Source organism: Coloeus monedula, assembly GCF_965178545.1.
Source record: "Coloeus monedula genome assembly, chromosome: 1".
In the NCBI taxonomy this organism is placed as follows: Eukaryota; Metazoa; Chordata; class Aves; order Passeriformes; family Corvidae; genus Coloeus; species Coloeus monedula.
This window is the reverse complement of record NC_138781.1, coordinates 66,161,286-66,174,530: the sequence shown is the minus strand read 5'-3', so window position 1 is coordinate 66,174,530 and position 13,245 is coordinate 66,161,286. Positions and strand designations below refer to the sequence as shown.

General features: G+C 37.1%; 1 protein-coding gene across 1 annotated transcript in view; it reads left to right on the top strand.

The window, feature by feature from the left end:
• CDKAL1 (CDKAL1 threonylcarbamoyladenosine tRNA methylthiotransferase) overlaps positions 1-13,245 on the top strand; it is a 379,155-nt gene that overhangs the window by 114,080 nt on the left and 251,830 nt on the right. Inside the window, exons 6-7 of the mRNA XM_082282699.1 lie at positions 4,416-4,512; positions 11,669-11,717. Of these exons, the coding sequence (XP_082138825.1) occupies positions 4,416-4,512; positions 11,669-11,717 (146 nt within the window). The remainder of the gene's footprint in view (positions 1-4,415; positions 4,513-11,668; positions 11,718-13,245) is intronic.

Below are 13,245 nucleotides of genomic sequence, written 5' to 3'. Positions count from 1 at the left end.
ACACCTGATAAGGACTGTTGTTGGTTTTGTGTAATAGGAGGCCATGAGAATGGTATGAATAGACTACAGTGCTGCATTGCACAATTCAATTTCAGTACACACATCTTACGGGGAAGTTGCCAGGTTTTGTGCAGGTACAACTGTGAGGAGGTGAGTGCTACATTTGGTGGGAATAGTTCATGGATGGTCAGTTGTCATCTGCCTACTAGGATTCAGGTTGAAATAATTACTTTCTCATTTCAGATAACAAAGTTACTTCCTGTTGTACTTTAGCATTAGAAATACTTCTTATTTTATGAACATTTCCCAAGTGCTATCAACACAAAGCTGAAGAAGCTCGCTGCAAAGCACTTTCCCCCTTAATTTCTTGCTTTTGTTGAAAATTCTGCTCCTGCTTCTTCTCTTACTTGTATTTGACTGTTGCTTAGTCCTGCTGCAGACAACCTTCTGCTCATTGTTCATACACTTCTTCATTATTTAATTCCGCCAACAATGGGTTTTGAAGGAAAAAATGTGGGGTTTGCAGGCATAATACTTAGTTTCACATATCTGGTGCTAGAGCAGCACTATACAAATTGCATGTTTCATGCTGACGAGTCTGTAGTTTATCAGCTTTCCTCCCTGCAGACTAGACTGCTTTTGATTTCAAAGACCTGTTAAGCCTTCCTGTGCAGCTGGGATCCCTTGGTGGGGAGTAGTGGTGGCTCCCTGAAAGCAATGAGTTACATAAGAGTTCACAGCTTACAAAAATCCAGCAGGCAGCTCTGCTTATGGAAAGGGAAATGAGGAGGCAAGCAGCGGTGGTCTGGCTCCTCTTGTCTCTAGCAAAGGCAAGTTAGCAATTACTTTCAGTATCACAGATTGCCTTCTGTTGAACTTGGCCCATCTTCTCTGCTTTCACTTTTTTATTGCCTTCCTTAGATTTGAACCTCAGGGAAATGTCCCTGACTTTTTATTCTGGTGGTTCCACCCCAGTAGCTGTGGGGTTCCACTTTTTCCACATGAAAAAGTGGAACAGCTTCCTGCACTGGGTGCCATGGTGTCCAGCAGTGTTGCTATACACACTGTGCTGATGTAGCAAATGCTTATGAGGAGATTCTTAGGAGGGCGGGAGGTGTTTCTTTGTCTTTGTTGTGTTACTGACTAAATTTTCTTGGAGCTTAAAAAATAAAAATTAGAGAAGCCATGCAACAAGTGACATAAAATTGTGAGAAAAATGTTTCAGTTTGGGAAAGTTCCTAACATAAATAAAAGTGCACATAAGCAAGGCAGAAATTCTCCAGTTAAGTTCTCAGATTTGCTTTTTGAAAGGCAGAATACACTGAACCTATTTCATTAAGTCTGATAGTGCATTTATAGTTGCAGTGTCTGTATCTCTGCAGGGGAGCATAAATCTGTGATCTTGTATGAGTCCTCTGCTGTATGCAGCACTTCACGCCCCTTTTGTTTCCCACTTGCTTTTTGTTCCCCACCCATTACTTAAGAAGTAGCTTGAATAATTCCTTTATTAAAAAAAAGAATTGCTCTAATTAAATTTCTATTCAGACGTATATCTTGCAAGTAGTTTTTAGAAAAGAGTATTTCTAGAAGATGTTTCATGAGTCAATTAAATTGAAAGTTCAAGGTAGGGTTCATGTAACTTAAAAATATAGAGTTCCGAAAGAGATGATGTATTTATTCATGCCACCTACTAGATTCCATGAAGTATTATTCTTCTTACTATTCATGTTTTTGAAGAAGAAAGGCTCTTCTAATACAGTTCTCGGGCTAACTAGATTTCTGAAGAATAATTTTTGCAGGCTTTTGTTAATATGAGTAGGGCTCATTAAACAATATTAAAAGGAGGTGACAATATAGCACTGGAATGCATGTTTCGAGAAGTGGTTTCTTGAAAATGAGGCAAAAAATTTCATAATTTCCTTACAATGGCTTTTCATTTATGGTGGGTTTTATGTATTGCGGTGTATTATGAAGGTAATGAAAATTGGCTATGATTGAAAATTTAGTTCTGGCATTTCCACTTAATTGCATTTTAAAGAAAAAAAAATCTCAGTGTACAAAATTCTTTATTCTGTAGAGACCTGTACAACTTAAAGAAAGTTACATGAAGGCAATGCTTATAATGAAGAATATTCATTTTAGCTTTTCCGCCCCTAGCTCTAGTTAAAGTCCCAGAAGATATGGCAAAATGTTAAAGCTGTGAAATAACATTAAAATGCCATTTAATGTGTCAAGGGAAACTTTGTTTATTTTTTTTTTCTCGGATAAAAAGATGTGAATAAAAGCTTTTTCTTCTGTAGTGCTCCCAGGTTTTCAAGTAGATGGAGAGGGCTGTTGCTCGCAGCAGATTATACCAGATGCCAAGTTGCCTAGGGATGTGTGCTTTGTTTGCTGGAGACAGGGCTTATTGTCTTGCCTCCAGGCATTAGGTTGAGCCTGTTAGACTATATAAGTAGTGATTTTTATTTTTTGAGTTAGTGGATTGTCACATGGTGCTATGTGACAGGTAATGTATGATTTTTATTTTGTTATTTTTTCTTGGCTGTGTAGTAGGTAACCTCCGTTGAAGTTTTGCAAAACTCTTAAATATTTACCACAGAAAGAAATGAGGGATTGCAGGTTTTGGAGACATGTTGCTATATTCTGTGCCTAAGAAATAAATGCTAAATTAGCATTACATCATAGTTCTTTACCCGCAGAACTATTATCAAGGAAGAGGTGAAAAGATTTGCATTTATATTACACACTTAGTGTGCAAGTAGAGGACCAACGAGGTTCTGTATTATGAATGTCTGAACATTTCCTGAATGTCCCACTCAAAAAATATCAGGTATTTTATAGACATTTGCTGAATTTATATTGGATATGAGGTAACAATCATAATATTTTTTCCTGTTATTTCTCATTTGTGTTTGTATAGGATATTCATTTCTTTCCTTTAAAATACCTCATTTTAGTGCAGCAGACAACACAAGGTATTTAGCAAAATGGCCTATGATCTCCTTTAATGTTACAATTTGTGTGTTATGGTGAGCTTTCATTTGCACTGTAATTTGTAAATAGATTTGTCCATATTACAAGTGTGAAGTGAAAACTGTGAGTAGTGGAACTGTATGTGGTACCACTCTGGGTTGGTTTGGGGGTTTTTTGTTAAAATTGCCTTAGCTGGAGATCGGTACACACCCACGAAGCAGCTGTGTGCTTGTTGAAGATCACTTTAGTGCATTCAGGTTTGAGACAGGTCAAGCAAGCTGAAGAGTATAAAATTATCTAAGTACTTGTGTATTTTGGATATTTCTTTTGAAAAGTGTTGTGACATGTCTTAGCCTATTCGAACATAACAGTAAACACTTCATGAATTCGTACATTGCTGGAGAAAAGATGGTTGTAAAAGGTTCCAGTTTGACAGAAGCCTGCCAGGAGGTGGTGAAACATGAAACTGTGAAAGATTGTTCTTGGAGCAACCCATAGTATGTTAGACCTAGCAAATCTGCTAAAATTATTCAGCACTTTTCTTCTTTCATGTTTTGCACATTGTAATGCAGTTGTTGTGTTGGGTTAATGTGCTAATGGATGATCTTCAAAGTTGAATGAACGTTAGCAGGTTTTGCATCTCACTGTTTCACGTGCAGCCACTAGTTCTGTGCAGGCCTTCCATTAGTTTCGAGGTTTAGTGCTGGCTTGATACTCACTGTTGAATTCAAAGTGAGTAGAAATGTTACAAAGGAAATGAACAGTGTCAACCATTTAATCTTAGTGTTTTGATTTCCTGCTTGATGCTAAGGTAGCATTAAAGCTAAGGAATTATGTAAGTTAAAATCCAGACAAATGTTTCTCTGCCCAGAGGCAAGTACTTACTGCTTGAAAGTGCTCAATATGCTTAAATACTTAAACATTTTAAAGTAACTGCATATTTCAAAATAAATAAACATTTTAAGGAAAGATCAGAAGACTGATGTAACTGGTCAGTTCTGACTGGTACTACATAAATGTGTCTGTTCAGAGCTAGAGGTTTCTGCCTGCATAGGCTGACCCTTGCATTCTGTGTAACTTTTTGAATTGAGGTTAATAGCCCTGTCCCATCTTTCTTGACCTAACCCTAGGGTTAGGGTTTTTCTTCTACCATTTTGGCAAATGAAAATTAAGTGAACTTGATTAGGGCTTTCAAGGTTGTGTTTTTGTCCAAGATATGCAATGGTTATGGTCTCCGTAGATACATCCCAAAACGAACCACATGTGCTGTCGCTTCATATGGGGTTCTTTTGGTGTTTTGGTTTCTTAGGCTGAAACATGTACAAGTTGTTTCTGATTTGGGGAGGTTTTTGTTGTGGTTGCTTTCTGTTGTCACATGCATAATATGTTGAAGTTGAAAATGGTAGTTCTCAAAAAATATTAACGCACTGTTTGTCCTTTAGGAAAGCCCAAGAAGGGAAGAAGAAAGTCGTTCTAGCAGGCTGTGTACCCCAAGCCCAACCTCGCCAGGAGTACCTGAAAGGCTTGAGTATTATAGGGGTATGTATCTTTAGAAATCCAAGGTTTTTCTAAATGTTTTCAATAGGTCGATATCAACATCTAGACTTCGTTGCCTTTCTCTTGGATAAAGCAGCAGAGAATCTTCCTGCCATGTCCCCTTCCTGTTCATCATCTTGCATTATACAACGTGTAAACCTTCCTTCAGTTGAGGGTGATTTGCTTTGGTTTTGGCATGAGGGGAGAAAGAAAGGGAGGCTGTTGTTGGAACTGACTTCCAGTGCCCTTCAAAGCCTGAAAATTTCCAGGCTTCATCGAGGATGAAAGTATCAATTACCATATTCTTAAAAATATTACAGTTTATTTGCTCTAAGACAAGCCCTCTGTTAAAATGGAAGTGGAAGAAGCATAGGGGACTAAACATGAATTACACAGACACAGTTGAGGGTTTGGTGCTTTTTTTACTTCACACTATTAAGCAGAATGGCAAATAGCAATGATTATTTTGTTTAAATTTGAGGCAGTCTGAAGAGTTAAATCCACTGGTGACTGAGTTGCTAAACAGTTACCAAGCTTTACCTTGAAAAAGAAACCACAGAGCTTTGACGTCAGTTAATAAAGTGCCTTCAGTATTCTTTGGGATGAGGTACTACTGTATCATTGAATCATCTTTGTAAGAGAAAAAAGTAAAATGGGTGAATGGATCTTCACTTAGGTCAGAGGCCACATAGTTATTGATCCATTATTGGTTGTTACAGTGAGTATAACAATATCTACACATATGTAGACAGAGGGAAAAAAATGAGCAAGTCAGTATCCTTTGACCAAGATTGTAATTCGATGTTTCAGTTTTGATGATTTTAACTTACTAAAATTGGGAAGTTTGAGGTTTATTTAAAACATTTTTTCCTCTCTTTTTTAAAGTTTTCTTTCAGATAACATGTAATTTCTGAAAATTAAGCTCTTTTCATCATCTTCATTTGAGTACCTAGAACCAATGTTTCATGAAAAATATTTGTACTTCTGTATTTCTTAAAGAAAGATTTCTGTTAGGAAATGAATTAGGCTGTTAGTGCAGTGTTCCCAAGTACTTTGTAACTAGACCTGAAAATACTGAAAGGTAGTTTTGCAATAATGACATTGTCCTCTAGCTGTCATTGCTATGGTAAAATTTATTGTGCTTTAAATAAGAGATCCCTCAGCTCAGAAAGGTGTTAAACTTGAGGCAAAACTATTAACAAAAACAAATCTAAGAGCATATATTGTCCGTGTGTTCAGTTTGTGCATTTAAGATTTCTTCCCATTTTACAAAGGATGTGTGTGAGAGGGTGACTGTATTTAAAGGATAAGACTTGTTTTCTTGCTATTGCAAAATATTTCTAAAAGGCAGTTTTTGTAAAATTGAGAAATAGAAAATGTTCTGTTGGCAATAGGATATTGATTCTACTTTAAAATTTTAAGCATTAAAGAGTACAGTTTTGGAAATCTTTCTTTAATACTAGGTTGGTCTCATCTTCAACTTGGCTGAGAGACATAGTTGATTTATTGTTGCTTATATAAGTTCTGCTATTTTCTCCCCCCCACTTTTTTTCATTTTTTTCAAAATTTAAAGGACAGTGTTGTCTGAGAATGTGTTTATTTACCAGCAATTATAACTCCCTCAGGGTGGCTTTCTAAAGGCAGTGTGTCAGAGGCTCTTCTGCTCCTCTTGGTATGATGGTGGAGGAAGTTGCAATTTAACTACCAGAGAAATTCTAGTAAATCAGAGCTTGTTTTGATCTGCATTTGAAAAATACAGGACTGAACTTCCACTGTTGTTTATTTATTGCCTGATTTGGGCAGAAGGAAAGGAAGGGCAACTTCATATCCTTCTTACCATTTGTGATGTTACTATGCTTTTGTGTTTCTTTAAAGTAATTGATACTTTATAAAAATAATGTGGGTTGGGGCATTGCCATAGTCTGTGTGTAAGGCAGACTACAGCGTAACATGACAAGGTGAATGAGCTCTTTTCTGGAACGGGAAAATTCTGGGTAGTAATAAACCTGCCAAGGGTGAAAAGTACCTGAAGCACATAATGATGCATTACAGAGGTTCACAGCCAGTTGCCCTCAGGTGGTTTCCAAAGCTTATTCCTTTGTGTTTGTGGTGTACTCACTTCAAACTCAAGCGCATTTACCATGCAAAAAAAGACATCAACTCTCCTATGTAGAGTTATCCCTCACTTTTCATTTTAAGTTGGTAGTGTGTAGGATGTGTGACTTTGTGTCGATTGTTTTGAGGGGGATTATAAGGGAGGGAGGAGAAGGGACAAGGGCGCATGAAAGATTTAGCCAACAGGTTATGTTCTGGGACTCATAGGTAGCTGTAGTGTTTCCTCCCTTCCTGAGCTGCATACAAGAACATGGAAAACTCTTGTTCCCAGTGATGGTTGAGTGATTGAATCGGGATATTTTATTTCATTGGCATTTTCTGGAGTTTTAAGGTACTTGATCTCCAAATGATGGTACGTGTTGGAACCCCTGGCCAGGCTACTGGGGGTTTATAGATCTTAAGAGGCTTCATAAGCCCCGTGTATCCGTACTTTGAAATCATCAAACTTGCTGTACATACTGAAAGCATGGGTCCTAATGCACATATGTATTCCATTAAAGGCATACAATTGCTCCACAGGTGAGTGAATCCTGAATGAGAACTTAAATTCTCCTTCGTTCCCCCATCTTTCCCAGTGTAACATCTAGCATCAAAGGCATATCACCTTCTGCCATACACCCATCACCCAAGGGAAGAGTTTCAGCCTGTTCTTTCATCTGCACAAACCCACAAAACCAATCCAGTGTTGCTACTCTACAAGGCTGTAACCCCAACTTTGCTTCTGCTCTCTGAGTCAGAAGGTGCAGGCCCCGTGCATGGGAGGATACTGCAGGCTCTTTGGCCAAGGTGAGCCTGAAGCTGCTGCTTCCAGGAGTAATACATAGCCCTGAAAAGCCCTCTGCCAAGGCTTCTTGCATTCTGCTGACCTCCAATTAACCCTTTCCCCTGGCTGTTCTGCTGTCTAAGGCAAGCTTTAAGTAATTTTCATATCCAGTGTGAAACTCTGGAATGTGATTAGTGGGAGTGCTGAACACTCACAGCAGCAGCACCTAACACTAGGAGCACTGCTATAAAATAGATGGTGCAGTATAAAAAATGCTAAGTGCATTACAGAAAACAGGCACTTTATTTCTCAAGCTCTACATCTGTAATTGGTACACACTTTTAAGTTTAATGTACCTTATTCCTTCATTTGTAAAATGCTCCAGTGAGCAGAGCTTTAGCAGTGCCATTGTGAAAGGAAATTAGTGGAAATTACTTACCAAGATGCCAAGTGTCCGTACATCCCTACTGCTTTGGCCTCATAAATGAGGAAGATCCGTTGTATGGTATTTCTGTGGCTCAGTTCATAAAAGTTTCAATGATGTTTGCAAAACAGAGATAATGATACTTGCCTACCTTGCAGTGTTTTTTAAGGCCAGACTACATTCAAGATTGAGAACCTGTCTGCTGCTTGAAACAGAGCCTTGCATAAATGCAAAATATCCAATATGTACTTCATGAAAGACAAATTTGATGGAATTTGAATTATTTGAATTAACAGAGCTTCTTGGAAAGCATGCTGAAAACCTGGGAACAGGTGGACACTGTTCTTATGTAACCTATGGCTAAGAATGATTTCATACAAATTTCCAGCTCAGTCAGTACTTCTCAGCTGGTCAGCTTTGGCTTTTGAATTCCTGTGTTGATATTCAGATAGAACACTTGAACCTGGAATGTCAGAAAAGAGTGTCAGTTAAGCACCTGCTTTTAAACTGAAAACTGGGTGTGCAATAGAAAGTGTTCATTTCTACAGCAGTTATGTACTATCCTAGATACCAAAAGGTTTAGGAATTAATTCAGCTGTGTCAATGTTTAGCAATGAAAGTCAGTTGTTTATGTGCTTCTCTGGGGTAGTCTCCTTCCCTTTAAACTTTGTGTAGATCCTCCTCTCAGAATACCTTCCTAAGCCAGAGTATGGCCCATTACTATGGTCAGTATTGTCAGCAAAGGTTTTAAACACAGATGTTATCCCTCTGAAGCCAGGGTGGCTAGTCACATGCCTTTTGAAGTTACGTATTAAGCCTCAGATTTATCTTGCCTAAGTGCTGTAATTTGAGAGTCTGTTTTGCTCAGCTCTCTTTATGGTCAATGAAGATAATTATCTCTAAAATAATTTAGATTTTTAGAAGACCTGAAGTACCTTTTGAAGCCATGTATTTCCATTTTACTGGCTTTAGAGAGGGGATAGGCTGAGTAGTCTTTTAACATCCAGCATTTGGCAGAACTGCCTAAACAAGGTGAGATGAAACTCAGTGTTTTGGGGATTTTTTTCTTTTTGTATAGTTCTACTCAGCTGTCTACTCCAGTCTGTCTGTAGTTCTTGTTCTGTTCAAGTCCTAATGGAGAACCACTTCTAATGGACATTAAGTCCAAAATGTACTTAACTATGCTAGAAAAAAAGTCCCCCAAGATCTGTGGAGCCAAGTGGGGTGCGCTAACCACACCCAGCAGTGGTGACCTGCAGACAGTCCTGGGGGCTTGGTTTATTGAGACACTCTGCAAAAAGATGTTGTGGAATGGTGTCATTTCCCTTCGTACACCACCAAGGTGTCTCTGTGCTTCATGGACTTCCTGATGGGGACATTATTGGAGCTCTGCTCTGAAGGTTTACACATATCTTTGATACCACCCCAGAGCAGAATCATCCATAAGGTTAGTGACATGTGAGGAAAAGAATCCAGCAGATCTTTATATACCCAAGAAAATGTCATTACTATGTCTTTGTCATTTTTTTTCCTTTTTCATTTCCCCCCCTTTTGTTCCAAATAAGAATCTTCTAAACCTTTCCCTCTTCTCACTTTAGATTCACCTCACATTTTCTAAGATACTTTTATCTTCATAAATGCGGACTGGAAGCATTCCACATTTTCTTCTTGAGCACTTGAGGCTTTAGCCAAATAATTTCTAATAATTTCAAATTAAAAGTATTTAATGTGGGAAATAACATGTAAGGCAGAACAAAATCCATTTCTAGGTGCAGATCTCATTACCTATCAGACCTATAATTCTAATTACTTACATGAGCCATCTTCTTGACAGACATATTAAGAGAATAATTTAATTTATCCAATAAAATGAAGATGCAATATAATGGTTGGTGGGTTTTTTCTATCTTTATTCAACAGGGGATTTGGAGCAATGCAAAAATTCCTCAGATGCACAATGCAGAAAGTAAGAGGTGTCTCAGTTTATGAACCACCCAGATTTCTCATATTTTAAATTATTAAAATGGTTATGAACTTAAACAGTCTAGCACTGAGACAGATAGCAGTAATACTGTAGGTAATATAACACAGACTTTGTTCCCTGTCTGTATTGTAGTTATAAGTGTGTACACTTCTGTTTTCAAGTGGAATTTTTCTGTTTATTTTTTAAACAATTAGTAGAAAGTGTATATGTTAAATATCTTGGGTCATAATTTTTAAAACTATATCCAGAAGGGATATGTGCACAAGTATGTAAACATGCATGTGTTCCATATGACTGCTTATGTGTGCTTTCTTTACAAGTTGATTGCTAGATATGTCTATATGTCTGTAATGTGAATGCTTGTGATTCAGAAAATTATTTAAATATGTTTATTTTTCAATAAAATTATTAAAATGCAAATGTTAGCATAACTATATAACTATATATAACTATAACTTCTAGAATTCATAACTAATGTACTGTATTCAAAAATCGGAAGTGGTAGACATTCCTTTTTTAAAAAGGCTGTATTTCAAAAGGCTAAAGAAAAAAAAAGGAAAAAAAAGAAAAATACTTTTATATGGACTTTATCTAACACCCAGACAAGTAAAGGAACTGACTCCCACTGACTTCAGTTGGGAATTTACGATCAGACTCCAACTATAGGTGAGCTTTTTTTAAACTTCTATTAGATTGGAAAAATGAATGTGAAGTAGACAAGATTGTGCAGCCTTGTATTTACAGGAAATGACAAACTCTGTTTTAGGATACAGAGACTTAATGGCTTTGATACAAGGGATCCAAGTTCCAGGCTCTTTGGTGCAGACCAGGCTCTTCTCTTGAAGCCTCTGCAACTTGCGCTTTTCTGCTTGTTTTGGAAACAAGCTGGAAAAGAAACTCCATGCAAAAGTCATATAAAATCTAGTTCATTTAATGTACAGCTTAGAGAAGAGGTGTTTAAAAAGGAATATTGTGGAAAAATGACAAACTAATTTAAATGTGACAAGTTGGCTTTCCTGCATTGTATGTAAATATCTATAGTAAGCATTACACAGAACAGGTGGTTTGGATGAAAGCTCTGGGAAGAATCTCAGCTTCAAGAATTCCTGAGTGTTTAATTTTGCAGTGTTAATGTTGATTCCTTTATATGCCAAAATCTCTACAGTGTGTTGGGCATTGACTTTAAATAAAGACTAATATATCTATTAAGACATAAGTGAACTATTTATCTCATTATTGGTGAATTTTGGCAAATATGACACTAAAACATAAATTTGTTGTCTTTGTTGCAGACATTATATAATGGTCATTAAATATTATTCTATCTTGTGAAAAACTTGAAGGCTTTTCTTTCCATTTCCAAACACAGCCTGCATTAACTTCAGGAGAATGTCTTGTTCCCTTAAGCTTCACAGCAGTATTTTAAATTTCTTCCTGTGTTCCAATGTCTTTCCCTTGCAGTTCCTCCTTAATTTTCTCCCCTTTAGTCTGCCCTGACAATATTTTGCTGTGGAGACTGGGATGAGGTAGCACTTTGGCACAGGTGCTGAGTGCCTGGTTTACCATTGCCTGTCACAGACCATGAACAGCACTTTTAAGGCCTGAACTCTTTTCTAGCTATTTGGTGATTTTTGACAAACTTACAGGAGCTGCCATTTTTGAGGACAACATCTGGTTTAAATTGGGTGGCGAATTTTAAAGTTACTTTTGGTAGATTGACCAAGATGCACAGAAAACAAACTTGGTGAAAAACACAGCCCAAAATTCTTTACTCCCCCTTAATCCAGAAGAAGACACTCTTGAAAGACTAGTTTTTATTAAAAGGATGTCCAGTTGTTGACTACTTAGGTATTTACCTTCTGACTTTTTTTAGGTTCAGCAGATAGATCGTGTAGTAGAAGTTGTGGAGGAAACTATTAAAGGTAAGCATCACACTTGAACTAATTGCAGCTAGTCTGAAACATGTAACCATCAGCAGAAGTGCTGCTGGTGTGCTCTTTTTCAACCTAACACTTGCTTTGTGCTCTAGGAGAATGTTTGGGCAGTGCTATACTTTGTCACGTATGCTTTGTGTGATAATTTGAGAGATGTTTTTTGTCAGGAGCTCTCTGTTGGCTGTTGGTTTCATAGGTAAATGATGAAGAGGAGACTTCAAGAAATCATTTCATCCTTGTTGGTTGGTGTAGAGTATTGTATAAAGCTTCTGCACTATTTTAATTGAGTGTTACACTGCTACTTTCTTTTGTTTAGTTCTCCAGTATTTTCTTCTTTTCTGATGCTTTGGCTTACTTCCCCTGAGCTCTTCTCAGGACAGATAAATTATCTTCTGGTTTAATGTTCTTTTGTAATTGTGTTCCTTTTTCTCTCTGGCTTCGTTTGTGTGTGTGTGTACTCTTAGTACTTTGCAGTGAAGGAGGGAAAAACCAGTATTGTTTCTGCAGCCTGACCAGTAAACATTTGCTGTTAAATAAATATATTCGTCTGGGTCTTTCTGGGTTACCTAAGTTTGTCTCCATTACTTATCAGGCCATAAAAATTACTGTTCCGTGGAGCTTTAAATTATAAGGTTTAGTTTAACTGGCTCTACTTTCAATATAAACAAGTGTCTAGTTCACAAGACATTGTCAGTAACTTTAATGCTGGAGTATGATTTTTTTTTTTTTTGAGCTACAGCATGAAAGTTTAAAGCAGTGCAAATTTTTAAAAGGCAAAAAAGCTTCTATCAAAAAATTGTGAAGTGTGGTGTAAGGCTTCTAGAGCTTGTGGTTTGAAGGCCTTAAGATTTCATGTTGCTTTGAATGCCTTCAGAAGTGAAACCTGTACTTTTTTATGTACTCCCAACCAACACTTCTCCCAGTTTGTCCTTACCTTATGGCATCTATTTTTGGGGGTATAACCTACTTTACCATACAAACAAAGAAGAAATACATTCAGCATGCATTTTTTATTTAATAAGCCAAACTGTTTTCCCAGAAACATTATGGTGTTCATGACAATATGTTGGAAATGAGGATGCCTCACGATTTTTACAACAGCATGGTGTTTCAGATCTCTATCTGCTTTTTCCTGAATTTTATTTGTTCTTAAGGGAATAAGATGATAACCTGGGTCAGCATGCCCTCCCTTCCCAAAAATGGGCTTTGTAATATTTATATTGACTCCAGATATTACTGCTTTTTCGATAACATAATTACTCAGGTTATGGTGACTGAATGTTACATGACTAGGAAGAGTACAAATAATCTGATAGCAGCTGTTAAAATAATGATTTTCACTGAATGGATTTTTAGATTGCATTTTAAACATTGATATAATTCTGGAAAATAATGTTCATAGGCATGTTAACAAACATTTAAACTTTAAAAAGTGTGAATTTTTGGAAAGATTTTTGTTCCTTTCTAGCTTACTAGAAGTGAGTTGAATTAAAAGGAGAAAGTGAGCTGCTGAATT